Source organism: Hyperoodon ampullatus (genome assembly GCF_949752795.1).
Source record: "Hyperoodon ampullatus genome assembly, chromosome: 10".
NCBI classification, from domain to species: domain Eukaryota; kingdom Metazoa; phylum Chordata; class Mammalia; order Artiodactyla; family Ziphiidae; genus Hyperoodon; species Hyperoodon ampullatus.
The window spans coordinates 57,853,012-57,869,818 of record NC_136923.1 but is presented as its reverse complement, the minus strand read 5'-3'; the positions used below and the strand labels follow the sequence as shown (position 1 = coordinate 57,869,818).

The 16,807-nt window shown below is 41.8% G+C and overlaps 1 protein-coding gene across 13 annotated transcripts in view; it reads right to left on the bottom strand.

Moving 5' to 3' along the window:
• Positions 1-14,334, bottom strand: part of SLC4A7 (solute carrier family 4 member 7) — a gene marked incomplete at its 5' end in the record, with an annotated part of 121,510 nt that extends 107,176 nt beyond the window's left edge. For 9 of the 13 annotated variants that reach the window (XM_079714003.1, XM_079714006.1, XM_079714010.1 and 6 more), the window contains one exon: positions 14,287-14,334. In XM_079714003.1, coding sequence (XP_079570129.1) covers positions 14,287-14,334 — 48 coding nt within the window. Of the gene's footprint in view, positions 1-14,274 lie in introns of all 13 variants that reach the window. The other 4 variants (XM_079713996.1, XM_079713997.1, XM_079714004.1 and 1 more) reach the window with 1 other exon arrangement.
• Between the last annotated feature and the right edge of the window lie 2,473 nt (positions 14,335-16,807).

Here is a 16,807-nt window from a genome sequence, read left to right as displayed (position 1 = left end):
CTCCTCACACCTCCAATGTGAATTCTAAATTTGGGGGAGGTCATACCTTGCTCTGAGATCATTATGTTAAAATACTATGTTTTGATTTCTAATCAATAAAATTACTTTTATTTATTTATATCTTACTCTACCAAAACTGTCTTTAAAAATGATTTGAAGTAGTTTGAAAAATGTAGGTAAGAAAACATCAACCTCAGAAAAGTACAGTTAACTTAATTAAGTCCGTACTGCCATCCTTAAAACAAACTGCCTTACTTTAAAACTCCCATGAGAAATCACATGTTCGTAAAACAGAATGAAAACTTGACTATTTTAACTCAATAAAATTCAATGTTACATAGTTAATCTGAAAATTCCTAAGTGTCTCTATGTTGTTTAATTATCCAATGATTCAAATAAACACATAATCACGTATATAAAATGACTGTGTATACATTTATATGTATGTATGTGTGTATGTATACGCAAAACAAAATTCAGAACATTCACTTTATCCAATAAAATACATTCTTGTTACTTCAGATTACAGAAAAAATAATATAAATGACTATTAAATTTAAGAAGAAACTATGAACTCTTTATAAAGTATAATTTCTTATTATCATGCCTCAGCAGAATAACTAGGAACTATCTTATACCTACTCTGCCAAGCAGTGTGTGAAACTCTTTTGCACTGTAATACCCTGCAGACTAAATTCTGATATCCTAACAAGAAAATACAGTAAAATCTCATCAAGACAGTATTAAGCTATCTAGCAACCCCAGCAATCTACAAGCCAAGAATTAGAAGACCATCCATAGTAGGCGGTAAAATTTGTGCCAGAGTGACATAACAGAAAACCCTTCCTCCATCCCATTTAATAACTACAAGATTTCATTTGTTATCTATAACAAATCTATAGTAGATAAGAAATTCAATGACAAAAGAAAATAATTAAAACAAGATAAGATTAAAAATACCCACAAGCCTAAAGCTAGTTCATGATCAGTAGTCTATTTTTAAAAGGAGAGACATATATCACATTTTAAATGTTTTGTCAAATGGTTAAAATTATTTAAAGAAAAATAACTATATTATGCTTTAAACTTCTAAACACTTTGTCAAAACATAATTATATTCTTTTAAATTTGAGGTGTAAGGCAATAATCCATTATCTAACCTGTGAGATAAGAGACCAATAAATATATATATTGGTCTCTGTCCCCAGTTCCTGGCACAGAACTCCTAAAGCCCTTGTAATTTCCTAAGTAATACAGCACTAAGAACATCTTTTGTTCTAGTATTTGGTCTTTGACCCCAGTTCCTGACACAGGGCTCCTAAATCCCTTGGAGTTTCCTGGGTGACAGCAGTGTCTTGTTCTAATGAGGTGACTGGGTGGGCTCCTGGATGGGGGCGGTCACCAGAAAGACTAAGCCATGACGAGAAGCTTGGAACTTTCAGCCCCAGCCCCCATTCTCCAGAGAGGGGAGGGGACTGGAGAAGGATTTAATGACTGTCATGCCTACATGATGAAGTCTCCATAAAAATCCCACAAGTAAGGCATCCGGAGAGCTTCTGGGTTCCTGAACACATGGAGGAAGTGGGACAGTGGCTTCCCAGAGATGGCACCTCCCATATACCTGGCCCTGTGTATCTCTTTCATCTGGATGTTCATCTGTATCCTTTATCACACCCTTTTAAAATAAGTTGGCAAATGGTAAGTAAACTTTTCCTGAGTTCCCTGAGCCACTCTAGCAAATTAATCAACTCCAAGGAGGGAGTCACGGAAACCTCTGATTTATAGCTGATGACTCAGATGCCCAGGGGGCCATCAGGACTTGCAAGTGGCATCTGAAGGGGTGGGGGCAGGGGGCAGGCAGCCTTGTGAGACTGAGCCCATGGGACCTGACACCATCTCCAGATGGAGAGGGTCAGAACTGAGTGAGATTACAGGACACTCAGCTGCTGTCACAGAACTGCTTGGTGTGGGAACAACCCACACACATCTGATGTCAGAACTGCTGCAAGGGCAGTAGTACCGTGAGCATAGATGAGAAGCACAGGAGGAAAACCGAGTGTTTCCTAATACATAGTCCCTCAGCACAGAGCTAATCAGAATCTCTCAATGCCAGGGCTTAAGGGGAGTTAAGACTTTCTATTTTCTACCTATTTCTTCAATCAATATGTACACTAACTCTCTTAGAATTCTGTTACATGAGATAATTTATAAGAACACAGGATGATTATTCATAACAAGTTTCCAAGGTCACAGTTAGCATTTTATACAGTATATTCCTTTCCCTAATCATGAAAAAGCCCTATAAGTATTATAATATCAATTTTACAGATGAGAAAAATGAGATTCAAAGATGGTAGGTGCCCAAGGCCACCTGGTGGCAGATTAGGGATACGGAACCCAGGTGTGTCTGAAACCCAAGCATGTAGCTGTTACACCAGGGACTAAAGTTAAGCTACTTCCAAATTTTACCTTGTTTTGAAAAAGAGGTTTTGGGCTTGTGGTTATTTAGTAAATTTCCTATTACTGAATAAAAATACCTCAATAAAATAAAATGAAAGACCAAATGAAGGCCAATTTTAGTCTGAATGAATCCATTATTACAAGTTGGCCAGACATAAACAGGCTCCTAACAGAACCTTATCCTGAGGATACTGCTAATGGCACGTGCAAAAATCGAAAAGGAAGTTCCTCCTGAACATATTATGAGGTCATCTGGGAACAATTAAAGGAAAACAGAAATAAGCACAGAATACTGAAGGATGCTGAGTCAGTGCACTGGTTACTTACAGCACCTGCACAGGCAGTGATGCATGGACTGCAAAGTTAGGGAGGCAGAGTCCAGGAAGGAAGAGGGTCCACAAACCTCAAAGGTACAAAATTAAAAGCAGATGAACAAAAAAGTTCTATTATGTAAGTAATAATTCTAAAGATTAATAAAAACAGCACAATTTTAAACCAATATATAAAACAGCTGACATCATATCTGGGATTTGAGATCCCCTTTCTTGCCATTGGCTATAATCATATATTTTGAAAGTCACTGATTTTCATGAAGAAACTATTATAGAAGTATTAATATATAAGTAAAATACCTGTTTTCCAACAATCAATAGATATGTATTTCGAACTTGTGAAAATATCTTAAGAGCCATAAAATTTTCATTTTAATGATGCTTAATGCTCACTTGCCTAAAATCCTAGCTCAGGTTAAAAAAAATGTTAAGTACTCTTACTTTGGGATCAGTCCAAACCATTTATTCAATATTCCCCCTCAATAAAAAACCAAGGAAAGGAACATTCTATTCTCTTCTACTGGCAGTTATATCAAGCAAAGTAGAAGCCTTTCTCTTAACCACAAATAAAAGTTATATAATTTAGTTACTGATTAAACAATTAACTAGAAATATATTCAACTTAAAATCTATGAGTTCATGGCATTATCCTAGCATTCATTCACTGAACAAATATTCACTGAATACCTTCTATGTTTGAAAACCTAGAACAGACCTAGTTAAGAACTGAGTAATGATCCAGAAAAATTCTTTCCCGGCCCTCAGAGAACCTGGAGGCAAAGGGGCGAATTTCATTAAAATATTTAACTTCTGTAATATTAGCAACTAATTCACAAAAGTTATAGTAATAAAGCTTTTAAATATAGAAGAAAACTACAGCTATCTGAGGCAAATAGAGCTTTCAACTATCACACCAGTAAAATCACCTAGAATGCTTAATGTCAAGGTACTGACAAACAGGGATCTCTCATTACTCCAGACTAATGAGAGATGGAAGACGAGGAGTAAGCAGTGGTCTGGCACCAACCATGAGTTCAAATCTCAGGTTAGCCTCTTACTAACCGTATGGCCTGGGAAATTTCAGAAACCCTCTCTGCCTATGAGTTCACATCTGCAACAGGAATAGAAAGTGATTTAAAGATGCCAAAAAAAATGCATGGTTCAAAGCAGGCTTTCTCTAAAAAGTCAGTTTCCAGTTCTTCACCAACTTAGCCACAGCAAGGTTAAAACCAAAAATCCTAGATAAGTGACACGCATCAATGTGAGAAAAATGACATCCTTCACCGCCAGTGCTGCGATTGAAGGAAGAGTGAGCAGTCTTCAGTGGGGTTTCACTGTTTCATCTGAGGTGCTGTAGTCTCAGAATATCACTGAGGTTTACACTCAAATGGAAATATAAAAACACCTTCAGGAGAGGGAAAAAAATGATCATCGCTCTTTTCCAAATTACTGGCCTCTAAAAACTGGCTAAGTGGAAATCATTTCTTTAGTTTTACGTGTAACTAATTTTTTAAAGTGTAGGGCTAGACGTTTCACATGGATTACACAGAACAACAGGAGGAACCCGCAGTTACAGGGGCGTCTTCCCAGAGCAATGCCATGCTGCACAGCCCAGAGAAGCCAGTCAGCAAGGCAGATGCTGCCTTCCGGAGCAAACACAGGACAGCAATGCGAGTGGGGCCCCTGCAACTATGCCACAGTACTCTCAACAAATGTAATTAACCTGGATAATTTTTTTAATGTATATGATCCTCAATTGAAGGGAAGTATAAAAATCATAAAGGAAAACGAAGTTTAAAGACATATATATAACCAGGCAGTTACTTCCTTACACTTAAGGCACTTTCATTTATAACAGCATCACCCTCAGTCTCTTCCCACATCCTACCTTCCACTGACTCCTCACTAATCTAAATCCCTTGATAGAAAGAAGTTGAAAGGGAGAGAAGGATCAGGACATCGGTAGGAGAGAAGGATCAGGACATCGGTAACATGCAAACTTAAAATTTCCAAAGGAATCGAGCATTCATTATCATAATTAGGCATGTAGTATCTGATTTTACTGATAGACATGTATTGTTATACGGCACCTTTAGAACATGAAAAATTACATAGTTCATAATATATTACACTATATCAACAGCTATACAATTCTCTTTCATGAAATAGCTGGATAAATATGTCAACCCATGACATAAAACAATATAAGAAATCATCCTATTTTACTGAATATGTTTGCATGGTTCAAAAATCAAAACTATATTGAAAGGTATACAGTGTGTCCCCTGCATATGAACGAGTTCCGTTCTGAGAGCACATTCATAAGTCCAATTTGTTCGTAAGTCCAACAAAGTTAGCCTAGGTACCCACCTAATACAATCAGCTGTTTAGTACTGTACTATAATAGGTTTATCATACTTTTCACACAAATAATAGATAAAAAACAAACACAAAAAATAAAAACATTTTTAATCTTACAGTCCAGTACCTTGAAAAGTACAATGGTACATTACAACAGCTGGCGTACAGGGGCTGGCATCAAGTGAAACAGGCAAGAAGAGTTACTGACTGGAGGAGGGAGAGGAGGTGGGAGATGGTAGAGCTGAAGCATAGTCAGCAATAGGAGACGGAGGGCAAGCTGCAATTTCACTCATGCCTGACGTTGATGGCACAGGTTCTGGTTCCTTGATGGATTCAATTCTATCTACCCTCTTGAAAAAACGATCCAGTGATGTCTGGGTAGTAGCTCTTTTTTTTTCACCATAGATGACACGGTAGCACCGGACTGCCTTCTGAATGGCTGCTGCAACCTTCGTGTACCGTTCCACTTTCGGGTTCTGTGCCTCAAAAACTAACAGTGCCTCCTCAAATAAAGAAAATCCCCTTGCCATTTCCTGCATCGTGAATCTCTTCGGTTCTTCAGTTACTTCTTCTTCCTCTTGTCTCTCTCTGTCCTTTCGTTGGGCCTCCAATTCCAGGCACTTCTTAGCAGTACCAGCTACATCACTGCTGCTTTTACACTTGCTTCCAGACATCCTGGGCTTGAAATAAAGATACGGTACTACTGTACTCTATACAGTACTGTACAGTAAAGTACACAAAAGTACAACCACTTGTAGAGGATGCACGCACGTGACAATGTATGCCAGACACATGAACTAACTTACACGATTGGACATGCATGTTCACATCTTTGAAAGTTCCTACGTAGGGGACTTACCATACACTGAAGTTTTGTTCCCACTCTTGTCTCAAGTCCTGTTCCCTCATACCCTTAATGGCAATCGTTTTCATTAGTTTTTTGATAATATTTCCAGGGTATTTATACAAATACTAGTAAGTACAAATATACATTCTTATTACTCCCCTTAGAGAAAAGGCATGAAATAGTATCTTCTGACCCACACCTTGATTTTTTTAAATCAATTTATCCTAGAGATCTCTCCACATCAGTACAGAGATCTTCCTCATTCCTTTTTAATAGCTGTAGCAACCTACGGTGTGGATATACCATAATTTATTCATCCAGTGCCCTATCATGTTGCTTCCAAAGTATCTTCTTAAGTGATACATTTTTCAAATCTCTCCTGTTACTGTAACAAAGTGAATTATAAATACCATAGGATTTGCTTTCTTAGACCTATAATAACACAACGTATTAGTGACCTACTTTTTTTCGGGGGGGCGGGGAGGGGGCGCCGCGTGGCATGCGGGGTTTTAGTTCCCAGACCAGGGATCGAACCTGTGTCCCCTGCCGTGCAAGCACAGAGCCCTAACTACTAGACTGCCAGGGAATTCCCAGTGACCTACTGTTCATATTTTTTAAGAACCATCAGAAATTTCTACCCCACATGGCTGCATTCTCTCCCCATCAAAGCTGAATGTCTGGGCTTCCCTGGTGGCGCAGTGGTTGAGAATCTGCCTGCCAATGCAGGGGACACAGGTTCGAGCCCTGGTCTGGGAAGATCCCACATGCCGCGGAGCAACTAGGCCCATGAGCCACAACTACTGAACCTGTGCGTCTGGAGCCTGTGCTCCACAACAAGAGAGGCCACAATAGTGAGAGGCCCGCGCACCACGATGAAGAGGGGCCCCCGTTTGCCACAACTGGAGAAAGCCCTCGCACAGAAACGAAGACCCAACACAGCAATCAATCAGTAAATCAATCAATCAATCAATCAATCAATCAATAAATAAATAAAAAGCTGAATGTCTTTCTCAGAGCCTTTAATTGTGCATTGTGAATCTCCCAAAAGTATAGCATGTGACATTTGCCGAACTTAAATTGGCTACAGAATGGTTCTTTTGCAAAACCTTCTACAGGTGTATAGTATTTTGCAAAACAAACTTTAGCAAATACTGGGGTGAATTTAATAATTACTGTCATCTATGAAGTGAGACAGTGGCATGGACATATATACACTACCAAATGTAAAACAGATAGCTTGTGGGAAGCAGTTGCATAGCACAGGGAGATCAGCTCGGTACTTTGTGTCCACCTAGAGGGGTGGGATAGGGAGGGTGGGAGGGAGATGCAAGAGGGAGGAGACATGGGGATATATGTATATGTATACCTGATTCACTTTGTTATACAGAAGAAACTAACACACCATTGTAAAGCAATTATACTCCAATAAAGATGTTAAAAAAAAAAAAGGGCATGTAACAGAATTCTGGTCAGTAAAACATATGGGGAAGTCTGTCAAGTGGCTTTTGGGAAAGGTTTCCTTATTCCTAAAAAAAGTTGCACAAGAGAGGGTCTCTGCTGTCTTTGGATAATGTTGCTTTAGAATGTGATCGAAATGCTACAGCCACCTTGTGAACATGAGGAGAGCCAGTCTAAGACCAAAGTCTCCCCACTAAATGGCACAGTAGAGTAATGGATGGAATATGAGTTCTTAATGAAATCAATGAGTCGCTGAATTGTTACCAAGTCTGTATTCTCATAATGTAAGATAACAAGATGGTAAATGTCCTTTTGTTAAATCACTTGGAGTTTAAGTTATGTAACTTATAGCCAAATACAACCTAATAATAGAATTTTATTTATATTTTTGTATTACTTTCTAATAAAAAAAGTTCTTATCAATGACTGCCAAAAAAATAATAATAATAACTATTGTCATCTAGTTAAGCAAAATATAAGACTATGAACTTTCAAGGAAGGTAAAAAACCAAACTGAGCTAATTTTTAGACTAGGCCTTAGCTGTTTTCTGAATTATAAACCCCTTCGAGATCTGAATGTAAAGCTATTTTGACCCTCTCCTAGATAATGCATATAAACTTAAAATTTTTCAGTTTCTGGGGATTCACGGACCCCTGAGGCCTTTCCACAGTCCCCATGGGCATATCTATTTTAGAAGCAATTTTAAATAGACAGTGCTATATTATCTATGGCACCATCAATACCCAATTCTAGGACAGAACTCAGAGTACTTTTCATACAAAGCTAATGAAAAACCAGCAGAAAATTCGCCATGAGGCGTTCCTTGGTGCAAAGTGAATAAAGCATACTTAAAGGGATCATATTTAACAATTAATGATATCAGGCAAAGTGGGAACTTTTACAAGGGGTTGTGGTCTGATTTTTACACAGGTGTCTCTTATTTTAAATAAATAAATTAGGTTCTTACAGGATTAAGAAAGTTGGCCTTTAATTCACCTTATACAATGTGTAATCTTATCTGGGATTTTAAAAACGCAATACATTTTACATTAGACAGTAGTATCTACTAGAAATATAACTGCAGCAAATTTGAACATGACTGTGTAAATACCCAGGAGAAACAAAAAAAATTCTGTGTGTTTTAAATGCAGATCAAAGAATCCCCAAGTATGATTATAGTCATGCTATAATGATTAGGATAGAAGAGGTATTAAATTGAAAAGGTGACACATGCAGGGCCACCACATTTGGTTTTGAGGATGATACAGAAGAGCATTCAGAGGAGAGAACCAGTAGGGGCTGAAGCCCAGTCCAGGCTCCTCCCATCAAGCCTGATGCTAAAGTTGCATCTGTCATAATTCAGACAAACACAGCCCTGTAATACCCTCTTCCCTCCCTTCCCTGACACTTCGTCCCCCCAGAACCCCACCCATCCATGGCAAATATTAAAAAGTGCTAAAATTTTGAAAAGGAAAGATGTTTTCTAGATCAAGATAATATCCCAGTGGCCAAAGTATAGTACAATGGGAACTTCTAATTTAAATTCTCAACAAAAATTTGTTTCTTAAGGACTTATTTTAACAGAAACATCTCCAATACTACCACGGAACTCAATGGGAAGAGTCTACTATACATAAATTTGCTTTATTCCTTTTGTGCTGTTGTTGAATATATCGATTCCTAAAGTGAAAGGAGTTCTGTGTAAGTATTGCCAGTATTTTTCCAGAATAAAGAGTAGTAGGGCCTCCCTGGTGGCGCAGTGGTTGAGAGTCCGCCTGCCGATGCAGGGGATACGGGTTCGTGTCCCGGTCTGGGAGGATCCCATATGCCGCGGAGCGGCTGGGCCCGTGGGCCATGGCTGCTGAGCCTGCGCGTCCGGAGCCTGTGCTCCGCAACGGGAGAGGCCACAACAGTGAGAGGCCCGCATACCACAAAAAAAAAAAAAAAAAAAAAAAAAAAAAAAAAAAAAGAGTAGTATTAGGCTGAAAATATTCTGTATATAAAAGAACAGGCACCAAGCACAAAAGCATCAAGTGTTAATTATATGTTATGGGAAATTATGAGAAAAAAACATTTTGAGTATCATCTTGTCCCTTCTCATGCTCTATATGAGTATAGGCATCTTGCACATGTGAATCCATTTTCAAAGATATATCCATTTCCCAAGTGTCTGATGAGAGATGATATACAACTCAACAGCTCTCTAAATCGAGCAACCTGACAAAAAGAAGCAATGCAGTCCTAGAATCCGGAGAGAAGGGGATTCTATACTGCCTGACATGCGAAAAGAATGAGAACCAAATTATACCAGTCAACATAACACTCTCTACAAAAAAAAAGAAAGGATATTAAAAATATTAGTGCATCTTTTCTATTTTGTTATGAAAGGTGGATTGTGTTTCACCCTTCACTGTGATACTTACTGGGCCCCCCAAAAAACTGCTCTAAATAAACTTATTAAAATTCAAGCTATGGGGCTTCCCTGGTGGCGCAGTGGTTGAGAGTCCGCCTGCCGATGCAGGGGATACGGGTTCGTGCCCCGGTCCTGGAAGATCCCACATGCCGTGGAGCGGCTGGGCCCGTGAGCCATGGCCGCTGAGCCTGCGCGTCCGGAGCCTGTGCTCCGCAACGGGAGAGGCCACAACAGTGAGAGGCCCTCGTACCGCAAAAAAAAAAAAAAAAGAAAAAAATCAAACTATGGCTAAAGAAAAATTAAAATACTTAAAAATAACCTCGTTGGAGGAAATCTGAAAATATGCTTAAAATAGCCAAACTAGAACCTTTCTATACTGGCATATCAGCTCCAGATAAATATGCAAATCTATAGCATAATCTCATTATCTTCCTAAATCAAGCACTGAAAAAGTGTTTGGCCACTCTCATCACAGCAGTCACTGAAAAGCATTCAGCCCATGGAAGTAAAGAGTCAGTACTTTAGGAATCCAGGACTACTCCAGTCTGCTGGCCCTCTGCCCTCAGGAAGGCATGTCAGCAGCAGCATCACCAAACACCATCATAACACTATGCCAACCACAGACCCCTTCATGGTTTATTATCATTATACAGCTGACCCTTTAACAACGCAGGTCAACTTATACGTGGATTTTTTTGCAACAAACACATACCACATCTCTACACGATCCACAGGTGGTTGAATCTGTGGATGTGGAACTGCAGATACAGAGGATTTTCCACTGCATGGAGGGTCAGAACCCCTAACTTCTGTGCTGTTCAAGGGTCAACTACAATTACAAATAATCCTAAAAGTCTCCCCAAGTTGTAAAATTCAATGAGTACTACTCAACAAAATACGTAAAGTTGTCTGCTAACAAAAACAGAGGCAAACATTTTAAGTTAGAACCTTGGAATAGCTACCCGCTTTGTACAGGAATCAAAAATTCTCTTGTTCAAAAGGAGGCTAAAAAAGAGGGGGAGGTAGCTAATTGAACCTTTACATATATAAACACTTATCTTTATTACTGATACATGCTTATTGCAAAATTGGAAATAATATACGCAAAAAAAAGTAGTAACTATAAAAGAATCCTTAATCAATAAGAGAAAGCTATAATATAAATCAAAAGCCACAATGAATAATCTATAATATTAACCCTATGAATCACCTGTATGCTCCTTGATATAAATGGCCCATTTTGTGAGTTGCAGATACTATCTACTTTAAGATCACATTTGCAGCAAAATACAGTAAGAAAGAAAGGGAAGGAAAGAGGAAGAAAAACCCATTACAGGATGTTGACAAGTATAAGAGTCAAGGTTTTAGCACACCACATACCACTAAAATAACATACCAGGTTCCTCCAGCACCAGGTTACTTTGGCTTTCGATTTTAACCTACTCAATTAACAGGAGTTTAGTGTAACAAAACTCTATTTTCATATCTTAAGTTCTCTTAGAAGAAAACCTGTGTACTTCCCCGGCTCAGTTACCAAATAAACCAATTCTTCAATCCAACTCAACTGTCCCACAGTTTCAGTTGGACTGATGACAGATTTGCTATTGTTCCCTTTATTACATCTCCAGAGATCTTGGCCCAGAGATACCAACTATAAGGCCAAAAGGGAACTAAAATCCTTATAATGTGCCTGGGGTGCTTAATATCTCTAGAGCTAACCATACCTAGTCAGAGAGCTCCCCAAAGAGAATGCATACTTAAAGACCTACCAAAAAACCTTCTACTGCCAATCACCACTGAATTCATACCAGGTTGTTAATATCTTTCATTTCTACTAACAACTACTTTGCTAAAAGTATTTCTAACTCATGAAAATGTTTTAACTGGCACTCACAAGTGGACTTAGCAGGAATGCAAATGCTATCACTGTATTCACTACACATGCCAAAATAAACTCAAGGAGGTTAGGATTCTGCCTACCTTGTCTGCTTATATCCCCAGTGCCTGCCACCTAGGAGATACTTAATAGATAGTGGTAAAATAAATGAAATTACATAACAATTATTAACAGAATCCTGTTAAATCATATAGTGCTTAAAAGTAGAACATTTGCTAAAACCTGGGAACCTTCTAAACAGTGCTATTTGTTGTAACAGGATTTAATCTATACCAGAAAATAAGAATGACAGTTCAAATCAATTCTCAGGGAGACCCAGGATAATGAGTTTTTGTACAAAGCAAACAAAAGTTGCATTTTTTTATATAAGATAAATGCCTTTCCTCAAAACCATAATCAATGAAAATTACAGAATTTTAAGAGAAGAAACCTTAGAGCCTGATTTATGAAACAGATGGGCTCCGGTTTCAGAGTAATATAAACTGCCACCAATTTATTCAAAAATTTTTGCATAATTACTTACCTAAGATAGCATTTTAGGAGTAATAATTTTATTCTACTTTTTTTTTACTGTGCTAAGCAGTTGGCTAGGGGTTAGAGAAGTTATGACTGATGAATACCATAATCTTCCACTTTTATGACATGCATTTACCAGTGGAAAATCAGTAAGGAAAGAGATAATTTGGTCAATGCAAATAGTTCCTCTTCCCAGTTTTCAAGTAATAGTGTTCTCTACTACTTAAACCAACAGTTCTCCTGTTCTCTCATTCTATTTTTAGACTGTATGATAGCTTATCATATTTGATTTATATTATCAATTTGTACATGGTTACTGTAGCCAAGTCTTATCTTCCCAAGATTTAGGAGGTATACCCTTCCAAAGTGCTCCCCTGCCATGCCATTAATAACAGTGTTTGATAATCCCTTTGTTATTTGTCTCCCTCATTTGAGCAGAGCTGGTTCTGTCTTGTTGGATACTACAGAATGGGTTCTAAGTAGTGTTATCACAATGAATGATTTGGAAGGCAATGGCATTATCAGAGGCCTCCTTTGCTAGCTAAGGAGGCAATATTTGAGAATACATCATAGTTTCTCTCCAGCTTTATGTAAACGCTGAGGCTCTTTACTGTTCTGAATTGAAAGTTTGCAAATAATAAATTTAAGAACAGCCAAGTGTATCTGATACATAGTATCAGAGAAGGTGCTAGGAAATACATCTAAAACAGTTTATTCAGAGGCCACACAAAGAATTACAGAAGATCCTTAGGACGAACGAGCTTCCAGGATTCCATTACCATCAGTACGAGTGATCTTCCCAAAAACCACTGCTAAATGACTTCACTGTCTGGAGACTAACCTTTTCTCCATGTTTTGAGAATTTATAGGTGAACATGTTGAAATGATGAATGGCCACTCTCCAGGCCCTTACAATAACCTCTAAAAGGACGGGGGGAGCGGGGGGCGGATAAGTGAAATTCTTGAATAAAAATAAGTGAAAAGCAATTTTCCTGTTAGTTATGAAAGACTGGAAGTTTTTCACTGCAACCTTCCACCCTTTCCTGGTCACCAAGTAAGAGCTGGAACTAACACCTCTATGCCCTTTGAGTCACGAACTATGAAGGAAGGAAAGAATCACAACCGTGGGGACCTATGCATCCTACACGAAAGCAGGAAGTCAGTTTCTTGAGCGTGGGCCACCCGTCCGGCATTCCAAATGCGAATGCCGACCTTTTGAAAGCCCACCCCCACTCCCATCTCACCCTGAAGCCACCCCCAGCTTCAGCGGAAAACGCGCTTTTGCTAGGCTGCTGAAAAGAGCAGCGTGCAGGGTCAGAACACCTTCCACTTTGCACTTGGCCTGCGCCAGGAGGACACTCGGGTTCTCGCCAGGAGAGGAGGAGGCTGGCCGGGCAGAGTCGGCAGCGAGACGCAGCCTTGGCCGCCAACGCAGGCGGCTCGTCCACGCGGCCGGAGAAGTCCCGGAACAAAGCACGCGGCAGGCGGGTGGGGAGACAGGGAAGACGGCGAAGATTTAACCGGCTCCTCACCACGGCCTGTGGCTTAGCCAGGTGGGGCAGCGCTCCTCCTCGCGGGGAGAGGATGGGTTTATCGAGGGTCTGACCTCAAGTCCAGCGCCAAGGCCACTGGAACCTAGACCTGGCGGGGAGAACGCCGGGAAGCAGAGGCGAGCCCCGCAGAGAGGAGGAGGCGCCTGTCCGGCTGTTGACCGGCCGAGCCCGCGGGCTGCCGGGGACCCCCGGATGCCGAGACCCCTGGACGCGGCAGCCAGGATGCCGGCGGCGCGCTGCCGGCCCCCCCACGCCGGCCTCCTTGGCGCCGCGCCGCCCGCCCCCAGCTCCGGGCGGTCACACAAAGGGGCTGCCCCGGCGCGCCGGCCGCCTTTGGTGGGGGGGCCCGACCCGGGACCTGCGGCCGGCCCGCCGCGCCCCAGCCTTTGTCCGCCGCGCCCCGCGCCCGCCTGCCGAGGAGCCCCGCCGCCCGCACCCTTCTCGTTACCCGGGTGAGAAGTGGTCTCATCTGCTCTCCGGCCCCGTCCGCCTCCATGGTCGGCCGTCCAGCCCGCGGCGGCCGATCCGCTGCTGCCCCGCGCGGTCCGCCCGCCGCCGCCGCCGCGGCCGAGAGCCGGACGCGCGAGGGGAAACGAACGTGCGCTCGTGAGCGAGGCGCTCGCGTGGGGAGAGCCGTGAGCCAGAGACTTGAGCGCGTGCGCGGCGACCGCGAAGCTGCCTCTCGCGGGCGCTCGAGGCCGCAGCGTGGAACGTGGAGCGGGCACTGAGCAGGAGAGAGGCCGAAGCGGGGAGGAGGGCGCCGCGGAGGCCCGGGGGCGGGGGCCAGGCCGTGATGTAAGTAGGCCCCGCCCACAGCCCGCCCCCTGGCGCCACGCCCCCGGCTGGCCGGGGTCCTCCCAGGCGAGTCCCGGCCCGGCGGCCAGGCAGCCCAGAGATGGAGCGGGAGGGTGGGAGGAAGACGGGCGTCCCAGCCACTCGGAGGCCTTCGGGGTTCCACACTCATCTCGGCGCCACGCCACCTCCTCAGGAGTCCCGACCCTCTGTAAAATCTTAAGTGACCGAAACTAAGCGTGTAGCTCGTTTTCCTAGTCCGAGGGGGGCTGGGGGTCACCACGGCGCCTACCTCCTAACCACGTTCCTCGTGGCAGGAGGGAAGAAGGTCGCTGCCCATTACAGGGGCGCTCACGGGAACCCCAAAGGAACTAACGGGTCGTTAGGAGTGCTGCAAGGTTTTTTTCTCTGTTCTGTTGGGACGAACCCCACCTCGGGGCCAGTGAAACAGGAAGCACTCCTGGCCAGGTGTCCTCGTGTGCTTGCGCCCCTGACCGGGCACCACTGCGGCACCCACACCCAAGTCCACCCTCTGGGGCACCCCCCCCCCCATATCCACAGCTCTAACTGCACATGGTGACGGTGCCTGCTACACAGGGTCATTGAAGGATCAAGTGAATTTCTATTCTTAAACGTACCTGAAACATAGCATGCTTATTAGAGGCATTATTGTTTACTAGGTTGTCTTGCGTGTTTAAAAAAGAGTACAAAAAGATTAGCTGGGAAGAGCTAAATCAGTGCTATGGAAGGAAACTTTATATTCCAGCAAGTCTGGAGCACTTACCCTATCCATCTCAAAATAGATATTAGTAAAGCCCTTTGTCAGAAATAGTTAAGTATGCTGGATGACTCCTTCCTGGTTTGGATCTTAGTCCCCTTTTTTTCTAAATTTCCCAGAGAGTTACTTCTAGGTGGGCACCCATTATTCACTTACTGTGTAAAGAAGCCTACAATTAGACACTGTACATTAAGGCAAACATGCTGCATCTCTAATCCTCACAACACCACAATATGTTTTCTGTTATCCCCATTTTACAGATGAAGAAGCTGAGCTTCAGAGTGGTAACTGGTTTTAAATCCTAGTTAGTGGAACTGCTCTATTGCACCATTCTAATGATTCATTAAAGAAAGTTGTACAGCAACAAGGAAAAGGGATGAAAAGATGAAACAAGAATGAAAAGGAAAGAATACGGAGAAAGAGAGGAACTGGAATTTAAAAAAAAAAAGAACCTCCTAAAGCTGTTTAAGGCTTCAATCACTTTTACCCATACCATCACAAAGTAAATATGATTTATATTGAAGAATTAGTTCTGGGGTCTCTTAAAATGCAGCCTCCCTACCAAAAAGCTAATTAGTGTATACAGAACATCTTCTATTCCCTTTCTCTGCTTTATTTTTCTATACAGCAGTTATTCTTTTATAACATTCTATATATTTATGCTTCATTATGTTTATCATCTGTATACACACACACACACACACACACACACTGATGTAACGAAATTATTTTAAAGGCAAGACAAGAAAAATTTAACATGCACTTTTTTCTGCCGTCTGAGCCACTACCCTCTCCCATTTCATGTGTATTGTGCATCTGCATTACACATTAATTAGATCCCCTTAGAAGACACAGGAATGCCTACTAGCCAAAAAAAAAAAAAAGAAGGCAATATCCTTCTGGCACTAGCAAGGTAATTCCTTAGGAGATAACATTCCTTTCTCAATCCTGTAAGGGGTCACAATGACCCACTATCACCTTGTTGGACTATGTAAACTGTCAATATGTTACTTTGATATATAACCATTTGTCTCAAAAACTTACATAGCTGTGCTTTGACCTCTAACGGGCAGATCAGTCCTCAGAGCTTTCTGAAAGACTATCTCCTGGGTTATAACCCTCAGGTTGGCTCGAATAAAATTGTCCATTTCTTTCTTAGGTTGACTATCAATTAATTTTTAAATTATCGATTAATTTTAACATTAAACACAGATTAATGTGTGCTCCAGGCTTCCCTGGTGGCACAGTGGTTAAGAATCCACCTGCTAGTGCAGGGGACACGAGTTTGAGCCCTAGTCCGGGAAGATCCCACATGCCACGGAGCAACTGGGCCCGTGCACCACAACTACTGAGCCTGTGCTCTAGAGCCTGCGAGCCACAACTACTGAGCCCGAGTGCC